General features: G+C 36.4%; 1 protein-coding gene across 4 annotated transcripts in view; it reads left to right on the top strand.

Annotated features, from left to right (window-relative positions):
* Window positions 1–13,458, top strand: part of LOC108709615 (multidrug and toxin extrusion protein 2) — a 37,633-nt gene that overhangs the window by 7,378 nt on the left and 16,797 nt on the right. For 2 of the 4 annotated variants that reach the window (XM_018249622.2, XM_018249619.2), the window contains exons 3-10: window positions 984–1,052; window positions 2,749–2,897; window positions 3,956–3,998; window positions 4,304–4,348; window positions 6,099–6,196; window positions 7,686–7,783; window positions 10,676–10,789; window positions 10,875–10,942. In XM_018249622.2, the coding sequence (XP_018105111.1) occupies window positions 984–1,052; window positions 2,749–2,897; window positions 3,956–3,998; window positions 4,304–4,348; window positions 6,099–6,196; window positions 7,686–7,783; window positions 10,676–10,789; window positions 10,875–10,942 (684 nt within the window). The remainder of the gene's footprint in view (window positions 1–983; window positions 1,053–2,748; window positions 2,898–3,955; window positions 3,999–4,303; window positions 4,349–6,098; window positions 6,197–7,685; window positions 7,784–10,675; window positions 10,790–10,874; window positions 10,943–13,458) is intronic. The other 2 variants (XM_041584093.1, XM_018249620.2) reach the window with 1 other exon arrangement.

Raw genomic sequence — 13,458 nt, 5'->3', positions numbered from 1 at the left:
CAGAAAGCTCCGAATTACGGAATGGCTGTCTCCCATAGACTCCATTTTATCCAAATAATCCAAATTTTTAAAAAACGATTTCCTTTTTCTCTGTAATAATAAAACAGTAGCTTGTACATGATCCCAACTAAGATATAATTAATCCTTATTGGAAGCAAAACCAGCCTATTGGGTTTATTTAATGTTTAAATGAATTTCTTGTAGACATAAGGCATGAAGACCCAAATTACAGAAAGATCCGTTATCCGGAAAAATCCAGGTCCCGAGCATTCTGGATAACAGGTCCCATACCTGTACTACACAGGCTCTCAGCCCAAGCCAGTGCAAGGAAAAGCTGGGAAATTAAGAAAGATGGCAGCACATATCCCCTCAATCATGTACCCCTGGCTAATGTGTTTTTATAGGGATGCACCAAATCTACTATTTTGGATTCGGAGGAACCACTGAATCCTTTGTGAAAGATTCAGCCAAATAACAAATCCAAATCCTAATTTGCATATACAAATTAGGGGTGGGAAGGGTAACATTTTGTTACATCCTTATTTTGTGACAAAAAGTCACGTGATTTCCCTCCCACCCATAATTTGCAAAGGCAAATTTGGATTCGGTTCGGCTGTGCAGAAGAATTCAGACGAATCCGAATCCTTCTTAAAAAGGCCGAATCCCAAACCGAATCCTGGATTCAGTGCATCCCAAGTTTTTTAACAAAGAATTTCCCCAGTACCAGGTACAAGCTTAGCCTAATTTTATCAGTGGAGGGAGCCTATTGATTTAAGCCCAAAATGATTTAACCATTAATATTAACAATATATTTCTCATTTTATAGGATCAAAATTAGTGGCATTAATAGGTGATGACCCTTAAACATGTGAGAACTACACAATTTTACACTAAACTGAAAGAAGAGATTTTCTTACCATTCAGACTGATTGTGTTGAACTGTTTGCATGTATAAAACTCTGTTTAATTACATTTTTTTTTAGATTGTCATATTGGCTGGTCAGTCTATAGGACTGGGTATATGCTCTGCTTGTGACACTTTCTTCTCCCAGGTAAAAATGAAAAATAGATTATATTTACCTTTATTCATTTATTCCACATTAATGCATTTTTATGATAAAAGTTTAACAAAGGAATCAAAGCCAGGAAGTAGAAAGCAACAAGCCAAAGAAGCAGAATTATGCACAGTAGGCAGTCAGCTCTCTGGTATACAAACTCCAGGCAGTTCACACTGTGGGAGTAGTTGATAAATTGCAGCATATTATTCAATACCATTATTTACCCACTTTTTACATATATTGGGGGCTTTTTGGTGTTACAGGTGAAATGCAACAAACATAATAATGCCTTATATATAAGAATATAAGTATATGTTAATATTGTGTTGGCCCCTTCACACTGAGTCAACAGTTTACTTTTAGTGATGAGTGATTTTTTCGCCAGGTATGGATTTGCGGTGAAATTCTGCATTTAGTCTTCTGCGAAATTTTTCGCGAAACTTAAATGACCATGAATAAAAATAATAACTAAGATAAGATGTCCCGAAATAAAGCTTAATTTAATATTGTTTGTTAACAGGATCAAGCTAAATGATTTTGCATAGGTTGAATGATGATGCCATCTAGTGTGACTTGGCAATAATGCAACATAAGTAAAGCTTTTATTTCATCGCATAGTTGGAGTTATTTGTTCTTTATTCATATATTTATTTTTTATGTGCATTTGTATAATTTGTTTGGCTTCATGTGAACAGATTGCTACATCTGGGCAAACCTCTTACCTTAGAAGTGGAATGCTATGAACACTGCGCTATCTGTCACAACAGCACTGCTTGCACAATGCTGGGGTAGTCGGGTTTGAGCATTAACATCTGCAAAATTGAGAATGAGACAAGTGCACACTCCTTAGTGCTCATTTAGGAAGCACTTGCATCCCATGGTAAGCTGAGCTTTGCTACACATACAGGCAGCTACGTGTCTTTATTGCCTGTCTTGTAGTGCAGGCACTGCCTCTTCATTGTTGTCGTAAAGAGGGACACAACAAAATGGTGTGTGCAGTGTGGTGCAACACTATTTTAATAAAATAACACCTTTTTTTATTGTAGGGTATGCTTTCCCTATTGTTTTTTCACCTGTATCTAATTTTCTCTGTTATGACTTTTCCATTTCTGACCCTATGCTTATTTCTTCTCCCAATTCCACTTCTTTCTCTGCACCCCATTTATACTTATACCTGTTATATGCTGCTCTGGGGCTGGTGTAAGATTTGAGATATTAACTAGGGACAGCTGTGGGACAGCTGAGAAGTCTGATTCAGATTTTTAGGACATCAACCCACAGACACTAAGTGGGATGTAGTCCACTTTGCAGGGTAAATCACAAGAGGGCAATGGACACTTTGGAGTCAAAACAGGTGGATTACAAAAAGTACTCCAGAAAGTGCATCAGAAAGAGGCAATGTTTTTTTTTAATTTGCTCACTTATAAATATGCAAATTACAGTTTGGATTTGGTTTGGTAGCTGGCCAAATGTATTGTAGAGGATTTGGTATTTGGCCAAATCCAAACATTGTGGATTTGGTGTATCTGTACTGTTTTGGCAATTACTTGAAAAGCCAAATGCATTGAACAAATGGATTGTCACATATCAATGTCTGGTGATGGAGCAAGAGGCATCCCCTTGGATTCCAGTGGCAGAAAAATGTAACTCTTGTATAACAGTAATATAATGTGTTTTGCTTTCTTCTAAGATTTATGGAGGGAAAAATCTCAAATTGATCGGTGTGGTCTTACAACGAGGGATCCTTATCCTGTCTCTTTCCTGCTTTCCCTGCTGGGCATTTTTTGTCAACACGAAAAACATCCTATTGCTTCTTGGGCAAGATCCAACAGTGGCAGGGTACAGAGATACATATTTTTGTTTCTCATGGAAAGGGTCAGTTAGGTGTTGGTGGGAGGAGGTGGTTTTCCATCAAGTTAGGGTTGCCTAGATGAGATAGAGACTTCTGTAGGCCATGGTGGGACAGAAATTCCTCTAAGGCCTCTTTAGTTACAATTAGTGGAGAAGGGGTGAGAAGGGGTGCATTGCCAGAAACCTAAGGTAGGGTGCCACAGTAGGGAGAGTCCTCCCCCTAAATGTAATGAACAACGTTTGCCCAGGTGCAGTAAATAATACCAGGAGTACAAAAATATTGTCACATATCAATGTCTGCTATAATAACAGCCAGAGATAAAAGTAATATTCAAATAACTTTAAAACAATTGAACATTTATAATGAATACATATTAGAAAATTACTATATTTTCTTTCACTGTGGAAAAATTGTGGATTGAACCCTTTAAAAATTTGGAAGAACTGCGGAATGAATCAATATCAAGGCATGGATAGTGCTCCCTACATACTTACCGCAGCTAGCACCTCTGTCTGTTAGGTTACAGCACCATCTCTAACAGAAGTATATTACATGTTCCTCTTTGCTAAGCCATGGAAGAGAAAGGATTGAGATTCACATGCAAGGAAAACTGTAAATAACAGGCAAAGGAACGCTGGCTGAGGGAAGCAGCACACAGTCACCTTTCCCAATACTTCTCCATAAAGTTTAAATTGAATCTGTCTCTTTGAGAACTGTACAGATCCATTTTAGAATGTGTGGATCAAAACTGATTGGTGGAATACGAGACTGTTTAATATTTTTTGGGGTCAGCCAGCAAATATTTGCCAATATTATATATACTATAGATGCAATACCAGATACCAATTAGCTCTTTAATAAGCAAATAAACACATATCTGTTGAACACATTTAATTAAAACAGATATTTTTGAACAATTCAAAAGAAAGTACACAGAGATTGATGGCATAACACTATCCATTTAATATGTTTTCTCAAATATTCCCTGATGAAATAACAAGTTTAATAATGCACTAAATTTATAACAATCTTGTGTTTTGGACAGATTGGCTGAATTATATGTCTTGACATGTATCCCAGCTCTTGCAGTAAGTAGCACTAGATTATATCTAATACATAAGCGCAAACTAAAGCTAAAAAAAAGCACTGATGAAAAAACATCTCATATCAAATATGCTGCATTCAATAAACTTACATTTGTTAAAAAAAAATTCGGTGATACGGTTAATGCTTCACACACTATTTGTAATGCATATGTATTTAATGGATTAAACAGTAGAAAGGGTTAACAAGCTGTTTTTCAGAAGAAAACAATAAATCTATATTCTACATATTTAAATATAAACATATTTTACCTATTGCAGCTATTACATGATCTTTTTTGTTTTCACAGGGAATTAATTTTTTTAATCTTGAAATTCGGTACTTGCAAAACCAGGTACAGTACAGCTATAGAACTATTAAAATTAAATATTCATTTCCAAAGGCTTATTCCTGAAGCAAATATTTTTAAGGCATATGACATGACACATGGCAGTTTGGCCCATGTGGTGCTCTAAGCAAGAACAGAAGTGGTCAAAGCACTCTTAAAGGGTAACAAATAATTATGTAAAATTGGTAAGGGTCCTTTTGCAAATAATTTTGCCATTTAAATTTTTTTTCACTTTCAGAACTATTTCAGTATTTATTAATTGCTAATATAGTAAATTTTGTACCAACAGTGCCACCTGCTGGTCAGTTCTTCTAACTGTACAGTCAGAGAGAGATACGTTTATAAGGAAAACAGAGACGTGTTTTTATGTTACTCTGCTCAGGAAAGAGATCAGATGCCTGAGCAGAGCAACATTAGAACACTTCTCTGTTTTCCTCATGAAGGTATATCTATTTGTTGTACAATTACAGGAACTGACCAAGGCTAGAAGAAGGTTTGAAATGAAACCCTACAAAATTGCCAGTTTCCACTTTATAATTCACAGTGCAGGCTACCTAATCTATAATACCAGCTTTGACAAGGCAGTAAGTAAAGGGCTCCTTTTGCATTTGGCATCTATAGGTGCTTAATGTTGCAGCAGTGGAACTACACCGAGTTGAAGAGTATGTAATCACACATACATGTCCCACCAGTGTGCCAGGTCTTTCTTTGCAGGGGCAAGCTGCACTTGTCAGTTTACAATTTAAAGGGAGCAATTGCGAAAATTAAAGTTTCATCATACTGAAATAAGAAACTTTATAAATACAGTCAATTAAAATTCTGCATTATTTCTTAAATAATCAAGTTTATGTTCAATGCACAATCCCTCTCTCAGCATCTGTTTCTCTTCATTCTCTCTTCATGCAGGAGTTGGGTGTCAGATATTCATTGACAGTTAGATCCAATATATCTTATAGGGGTGAGGCTTTCTTTCCCAGCAAATTAATTAGAGCTCATTCAAATAACAGATTCCAGTACAAACAAAATCTAACAAAATAACTGCCTTTTGCACAAATCTTGCATGTAGAGAGACAGGATTTCTGGTGATTTTAATAGAGTGAGCTATAATGTATCTTCTAGCAAAAAAAAAAATGCTGAGAGAGGGTTAGTGAAGATAAACTTGATTATTTCAGAAATGGTACAGAATATTTAAATGATTGTATTTATTTTAGTATGCTGAAGCTTATATTAAATTTTCGTTTCCGCTATAGTTTCCATTTAAAACTGAGAGCAAATATTTGCACCTCTTGTATTTGATGCAGAATTGAACCCGGTTGCAGTTAGAACTCTAGAAATGAATGTAGAATTGTGCTCAGATTTCTCATTACTTTGCAATCCTTTGCCCTTAGGGAAGGACTACATGACCGATTCCGTCGCGGAAACAAGGTAAGTAATGGCAGTGTCGGATCGTGTCGCATTGTTGATGCAACACGACTGTCAGATGCAGACGCAGCGTGCAGCATCTGCATCCGACAGTCGTGTCGCGTTGCATCAATGCAGCGACACAATGCGACAATTGAAGTACTTACCTTATTTCCGTCGCATCCGACGTGACGTCTGCGATTTTGCACAGCGCGTCGGATCTCGGCGGAATCAGTCGTGTAGTCCTGCCCTAATTACTCTACACAGATAATTAATGTTCATATACATTCTTAAAGCTGCCTTTGCTCAACACAAATCATGAAATATCTTCTCTATATTATTAATTTCCTTACAGGGAATTATTTGGCCACAAGTCGTTGCAAGTGTTTTGGCATGCATAATTAACGGTGTATTGAATTATGTTTTGCTGTTTGTACTGAAAATTGGAGTCATGTGAGTACACTGAGTTAAACTATTACACTAACTAAACTGTTCTGCTGTCTCTTGACCTGCATTGCTTCTAGGATTTATAACAAGGTAAAGAATTTAGTAACTGGCTACGTTTAGATTTAATTAGAGAATAATAGTAAACTATAGGATTATCTTTAGAACTACATGTAACTCCACTGGGAGCAATCTTTGTGACCACTTCAGTACTATGCAACTTAAGGGGGGCTCAAGGGTAAAACAATTATTTCACTAATAATGATATATTGTTCAATGTAAAGGGAGCAGCAATATATAATATGAAATAAAGAAACAATGAAATATGCAGAGACTGAAAGATATGGCTGTAGGTATGTAGAATTTCTAACAATTGTCCAGTATTCAGTATTATTATCAGGAGAGGACAGTCTGACTGTAATCAAACATAAAAATTGGGGATATACTGCTGTTGACATGGTCTGTGATAGAAGGTCTGTAATAGAACCCCAAATCTCACTTCAAGTTGGGGTAGCAGTCACATTTAGGACAACTAAAAGACATTCCTTGCAGAATGCACTGTAACTAGACTAATGATAGCACCCCAGTCAAAGCTCTTCACCCTCCTGGTGAGAGGTGAAATCATTTAGGAATTTCAGCCTTATAAAAAAAGTACTGTTCATACTGAAATAACTTGTACCTAAATTCTCAACATTTTTCATCATCTAAAGGAATGTTGGAAGGTACATGACAAGTCTAACAAAAATTAAGCTGGTCTAAGTGTAAAATTCTCAGGATGTAGTCTATTTGCAATTCATACTACCTTGTTAATTATATTTTCAACTATCAGCGTCACATGATCCTTTAAGTCTGTGGATTGTCTGCAAAAGTTACTGCTAAAACCACAATTTCACAATTGCCTTTGGGTAATCTGCCGAGAAAATGTCATTTCACAGGGAGGAGTAACAGAACGAATGTTTTGTATCTTGAATTTCTGTAGCTTACTGCATAGCTATTATACTGCATGTTAATAATTTATGTTCAGAGAACACAACAGATAATGTAAATATATATTTGCAGTCCTAGATATTCTTGAAACTATGGCTGAATTAATATTTTCCTAAAACTTGAGCTATTTTATGAGCCCAACTCAAAGTTCAGGGCTGCAAAATGGGCTCAGACCAAAGGTTCAATCACAAATGGGGCTGCAACTGAAAAGGTCTGATGACCACTGCTTTAAGCAGAAAATGTATTTTAGATTAGAACCTCTGTGTTAATATAAACTGTGAACAAATCTCAGCATCTGACATAGGGTACTCATATACTGGCTATGCTCTATATGTGGGTTCAAGATCAGAGCAGTGTGACATAGAAAACACAGTGGGTGTGTCTAAGTGACAGATACTAGTGATTAGTGAATTCTTTGGAAATACTGCACACTACTTAGAAAAGTCAAGGACAAGCAGCAAGTACAGTTTAATATTCCAGATTGCCTTAACACAGTTATTTTTTCTTTTAGTGGTGCTGCAATTGCTGTGACAGTTTCTATCATAGCTAAAGCCATCCTTTTGTTTTTCTATATATGGATAAGAAAGATCTATGTGGATACTTGGCCAGGTACACCTATTTATCACATACACATGGAGAATATTATTTACATAGTAAATAATTTGTGTTATGTATTCTGTCAATAAATATGTTTCTCGATATATATATTATCTTATTGTTTATAGTTTTTTTTCTGAGAACCAGCACACTCTGCTCTACCCAGCTGCTTTAGGAGGGATCATTTGCATCCAGGGCTCTTTTCAGAAATCACCTGACCAAGCAGAGACCAGTTATACAAAAATGTGTCCCTGATTCACGATCCAACCAAAATGATTAGACATTTAAATAAAGCAGCTGGCAGACACAGACCAATATTCATGGATTAACCTCTTGATAATCTTGTTAGGAGCTTGTGTCTTCATTTCCAATTAAACCTCTTACTTTTAAGGGTGGTGCCACACCTGGAGATTTGGGGGAGATTAGTCGCCCAGCAACAAATCTCCACTACTTTGGGTCACTAATCTCCCCGAAATGCCTTCCCGCCGGTCGGTTTTCCGAAGTTGCCTGAAGTTTCCTTATGAGGAAACTTTGGGTGACTTCGGAAAACGAAGCAACTCGAATGCCATCCCGTGGGCGATTCACATTCTTGCTGGCGGGAAGGCATTTAGTTTAGTTGCCCGAAGAAGAGTAGATTTGTCGCTGGGCGACTAATCTCCCCCAAATCTTCAGGTCTGCCACCACCCTAAAACATTTGTGTGAGTAGCTTTCACATCAAATTCAGTTTCAAGAGAAAGTAATTTTTTGAGCTACAACTACTTTGTGGACATTCTAAAAAATTGCTGCCACTATTTAAAAGGCAAGTCAATCCCAAAATAAAAATGTGTCTAATAAGAGAATATAGTCCAACAACAAAAAAAGATAAATGTATTGAGACCCCTGACTTCAAAGAGTTGGGGTTGCTTTCATCTTCCATCTGTCATGATCCTACAGCAGCCACATGTGCTTTTAATGCATCAATAAACAGTGTTTTATTTTTTGAGAGGGAGTGCTCCATATTTTTTCATTTCGAGTAATAAAAGAAAACAACTTTCCAATATACATTTATTAAACATTTTCAGTGCTTATTTGTAAAAACAGTTGCTATTGAAATCAGCATTTGCTTAAGTCCTGGTTGTTACTTTTTAAACAATGTTGCAAAAGTCTTGGTTCCCCAGCAAAGACAGATCAGTCAATCAGCTGCCTTGTCTTACATTGTATCAACAGTCTGAGCCATCAGGGCAAAGAATAGAAAGAGACGGACAAGCACCGCTTTCAATAGAAATATTAATAATTATATAGAGGTATAGGATCCCTTATCCGGAAACCCGATATCCAGAAAGTTCCGAATTACGGAATGGCTGTCTCCCATAGACTCCATTTTATCCAAATAATCCAAATTTTTAAAAATGATTTCCTTTTTCTCTGTAATAATAAAACAGTAGCTTGTACTTGATCCCAACTAAGATATAATTAATCTTTATTGGAAGTAAAACCAGCCTATTTGGTTTATTTAATGTTTAAATGAATTTCTAGTAGACTTAAGGCATGAAGACCCAAATTACGGAAAGATCCGTTATCCGGAAAACCCCAGGTCCCAAACATTCTGGATAACAGGTCGCATACCTGTATATACAAATAACTTAAAACCATAACAAATGTATAAATGCGTACTGCAAAGTTGCTTGGAATTATGTTTTCTTATGTTTTTTTTAATTAGGCAAAAACAAAATTATTTTGGGATGACATTCCCTTTAAAGAAGCTGTCATTTTGATGCTGCATGTTTTCAGAAAAAAAAGAAAACATATTTTTGAAAAGTAGTTGCCAGATTTGGATGAGTTAGCCGGTTTTGTAGAAGTCAAGCAAACCAGAGGCACACAGAACTGATGCAAGCAAGGAACACCTTGCACGTTTATTGTGGTATACCACAATAAACGTGCAAGGTGTTCCTTGCTTGCATCAGTTCTGTGTGCCTTTGGATTGCTTGACTTCTAGATTGGATTTGGGGTTGCCGAACCTCTACCATTGTGCACCAGACAGCACTGAATTATCTCACACTAGGGTGTGCGAGAGCCAGATTTCTCTTAGCCAGTTTTGTTACAACTAATTAAATTGTATTCCAATTAGCCAGGTTATGAAGCATGGACAATAAGCAGACATGTTAGACTTGCCCCACACATGAATAGAATATAGAAGGTTTAAAAGTGAACTTGGCAATGGAAACTTAGGGCAAGGCCAGACGTGCCGTTTTTACGTTGCGTTTTTAAAAAAAGCTCTGTCGGGAGTAAATACGCCACTGAAACCACACGCGACCGTAAACATGCGTTTTTCATGTGTTTTTCAGCACATAGGTTTCTTTTCCCAACATGCACTTCTCATTGTTCTCATTCCCCATATTTCCGCTGGCTGAAAATAGAAAAGCTATTTAGAAATAGAAAAACTATTTACATGCAAAATGGAACAGGAATGATCATTCATACACAACGTAATTACGTCACTGGCCGTAAAACGTAAATGCGTCTTTTATCTTGTGAGAATTTGGAGTCTATTGATTTGGTAGTTTCTTGGCGTATTGGCGTTTCTGCTAAAAAACGCCAATACTGGCATCCCGTGGCAGATTTCAGCTTGCAAGCACCCTGTGTGAATTGCCATAGTGCGTTTTCCATTAGTTTCAGTGGTAGTGCAGTTTATGTGTATTTATGCCCGACGGAGCATTTTTAAAAACGCAAAGTAAAAACACCACATGTGGCCTAGCCCTTAGGCTGCTGAAATTGAACTAATCCCCATATGTAATAAAAGGGACAAAGTTTACCCAGATGCAATAAACTTTACATTGCACCTTTTATACATAACCCCTAGGGGACCCAATTAAAAACATTTATTTTACAGTTTTCTTTTAAATATGTATTCTTGTTTGCTCTTAGGCTGGACAATAGAATGCCTGAAAGACTGGGGCAGTTACTTTGCGCTTGCACTCCCAACTATGATTATGTTAAGTCTGAAGTGGTGGACTTTTGAAATTGCAATCATTTTATCAGGTAATTAAAATAAACATGCTGATACTTAACATTTATCTTTTAATTTTTTCTTAAAAGTGCTCCATTAAATTGTCTTTCTCTTTAGGTCTCATTAACTTAGTAGAACTTGGAGGACAATCAATTATGCACCAAATGATGAACCTTCTTAACAAGGTACTTATCAAAATAATTTAAGGACATTAGAAAAACTAATTTTGTCTGCTGTTTTATATTACATGTACAATAGATGGATTAAATGTAGTTTTGGACAAGAATAGGTGGTTAGTGTTATTTAAAGTTTAAAGTTGTTCTTTTTTTCTCTGCTAAGCCATAATGTGTTTGTATTATGGTGCACAAAACAGAGTATATATATATATATATATATTTTTATTTCACATGAGACTCATTATAAATTAATGAGCCTTCAGAAAGAATAGGACCTTCAGTGTGAGAATAAGTTTGGGTTAGTAACAAATTGGCATGGGCTATATGGGTGTTTAGTAAATTTTATGCCAAAGTAATTAAGGTCATTCTCCCTCTATCCACAGAATATATTTCTTGAAATCTGGTTATTGTGTATAAGACAACAGCTAGTGTTTGTGTCTTATTCTTTGTTAAGGAAGAACAAAAGTCACTTTTACATCATAGGGACCCTATATAGAACCCCTCCTCTTCTTTATCAGCCCTTTGTCCTATAACTTTTCACCAAATATAGAACTAAGCAGGTTTGGCGTTACCAAATACTGTGTGAGTCTCCACAGTGGTAGCAGTTATCACTGCAAATCTTAAGCAAATCAGTGTCAGAAAATTAGAGGTTTGGGGCTGCATAGAGAATTTACTGTAGTTCTCTGTAATAGATATTGGAGAACCCATTCAGAACCTGCTACTTAAAGTGGACCTGTCATCCAGACACAAAAATCTGTATAATAAAAGTCCTTTTCAAATTAAACATGAAATCCAATTTCTATTTTTTATTAAAGCATTCATAGCTGTTGTAAGCTCATTTAAAAATCTCAGCTGTCAATCAAATATTGTCTGCCCCTCCTCTATGCCAGTGGAATAGAGGCGGGGCAGACACTTACTTTCACTTTCCATTCAGCACTTCCTAGATGTCACTGCTCTCCACACATTCCCCCAGTTCTCTTTACCATTTAATTGTGTAGCCAGGGCATGGGAATGGACATCAGGTCCCCTATTCTAGTGCACAAAAAAGATTCTGAGATGATGCAAAGCTTGCCTTAAAGGAAAACTATACCCCCCAAACAATGTAGGTCTCTATTAAAAGATACTGAGTAAAACAGCTCATGTGTAAAACCCTGCTTCATGTAAATGAACCATTATCATAATAATATACTTTTTTAGTAGTATGTGCCATTGGGTAATCATAAATAGAAAATTGGCATTTTAAAAAATAAGGGCCGCCCCCTGAGATCGTAAGATTCACTGTGCACACATACAAACCACATGTAAGGTCACATGAGCCAATTAACAGACAGAGTTCTGCCTTTTGCTTCCTCACTTCTTCCTGTTACAGTTAGTGTTGTAGTATTTCTGGTCAGGTGATCTCTGAGGCAGCACAGATAGAGTCATGAAATGGTGGCTCCAGGCAAGAGATGTAAAAGGGCAATATTTATGTAAATATATATTCCAGTTTGGTAAGATTCTTTATTATGTCATTCAATTTGATATAAACTATCTGTTGCTTAAGTATTCATTTTGGGGGGTATAGTTTTCCTTTAATAACAGTGTGCACAAAATGGCTCCTGCCTGCTTGCTATAATTATGAATTCCCAGACTGAAGGAAACAAGATTCAAATAATTTATATTGTGTAATTAAAGTTCATTTTGCTTGACTAATGTGATAAAATAGGATTCTGAATAATTTTTTTGGGTGACGGGTCCCCCTTTAAGATTATATACGTAGCAATTTATAAGTATCTGTGTTGGCAGTATCTAGGGTATGTGTAAAATTTGACCTCTGTATTCTAATGAATTATTCAATATGTTTACATGTTTAGCCAGGTAGTTAATGCTATAATTTAAGTGTTATCAAGGCTGCTTCACACTTTGCTGGATCTAGTATATTGAACACCAATTTGAGCCTGTATGTGAAAATACTTCATGCTATTGAGGAAATGTTTTCTGACACGATTTGGTAAGTACATTCATAGGAGCAGCATGCCGCCCAGCCATATCTATATTTACGGGTTCCTACAGGGCACCCAGAGTGAAGTTACAGGGGGAGCAGAGGAGCCAACAGGAATAGGTGAGATACTGTATTAATGTGCACACAGGCATGTGTATCATGTGAGTACCATGATGAAACCCAAACAAACTACTTGCAGGGCTTGGATTTTTTTTTTTAAAGAGCATGTCAATCCCAAAATAAAAATTTGCCTAATACAAGAAAACATAATTTTAACTTTCCAATATTCATTCATTACAAATTTTCTGTGCTTTTAAAGTTAGTTGTAAAAACAATTGCTATTTAAAGCAGCATTTGCTTAACTCCTAGTTTTTAAACAATGTTGCAACAGTCTTGGTTCCCCAGCAAAGACAGGTCTGTTAATCATCTGCCTTGTCTTACATTGGATCAACAGTCTGAGCCGTCAGGGCAGAGAATAGAAAAGGACAGACAAACACTGCTTTCAATAGCCATACATATAAAAAATAACTTGAAAACCATAGAA

The sequence above is a fragment of the Xenopus laevis genome, chromosome 2S (assembly GCF_017654675.1).
Source record: "Xenopus laevis strain J_2021 chromosome 2S, Xenopus_laevis_v10.1, whole genome shotgun sequence".
Taxonomy (NCBI): Eukaryota; Metazoa; Chordata; class Amphibia; order Anura; family Pipidae; genus Xenopus; species Xenopus laevis.
Note: the sequence above shows the minus strand (reverse complement) of the source record. Positions and strands in the feature narration are given on the sequence as shown.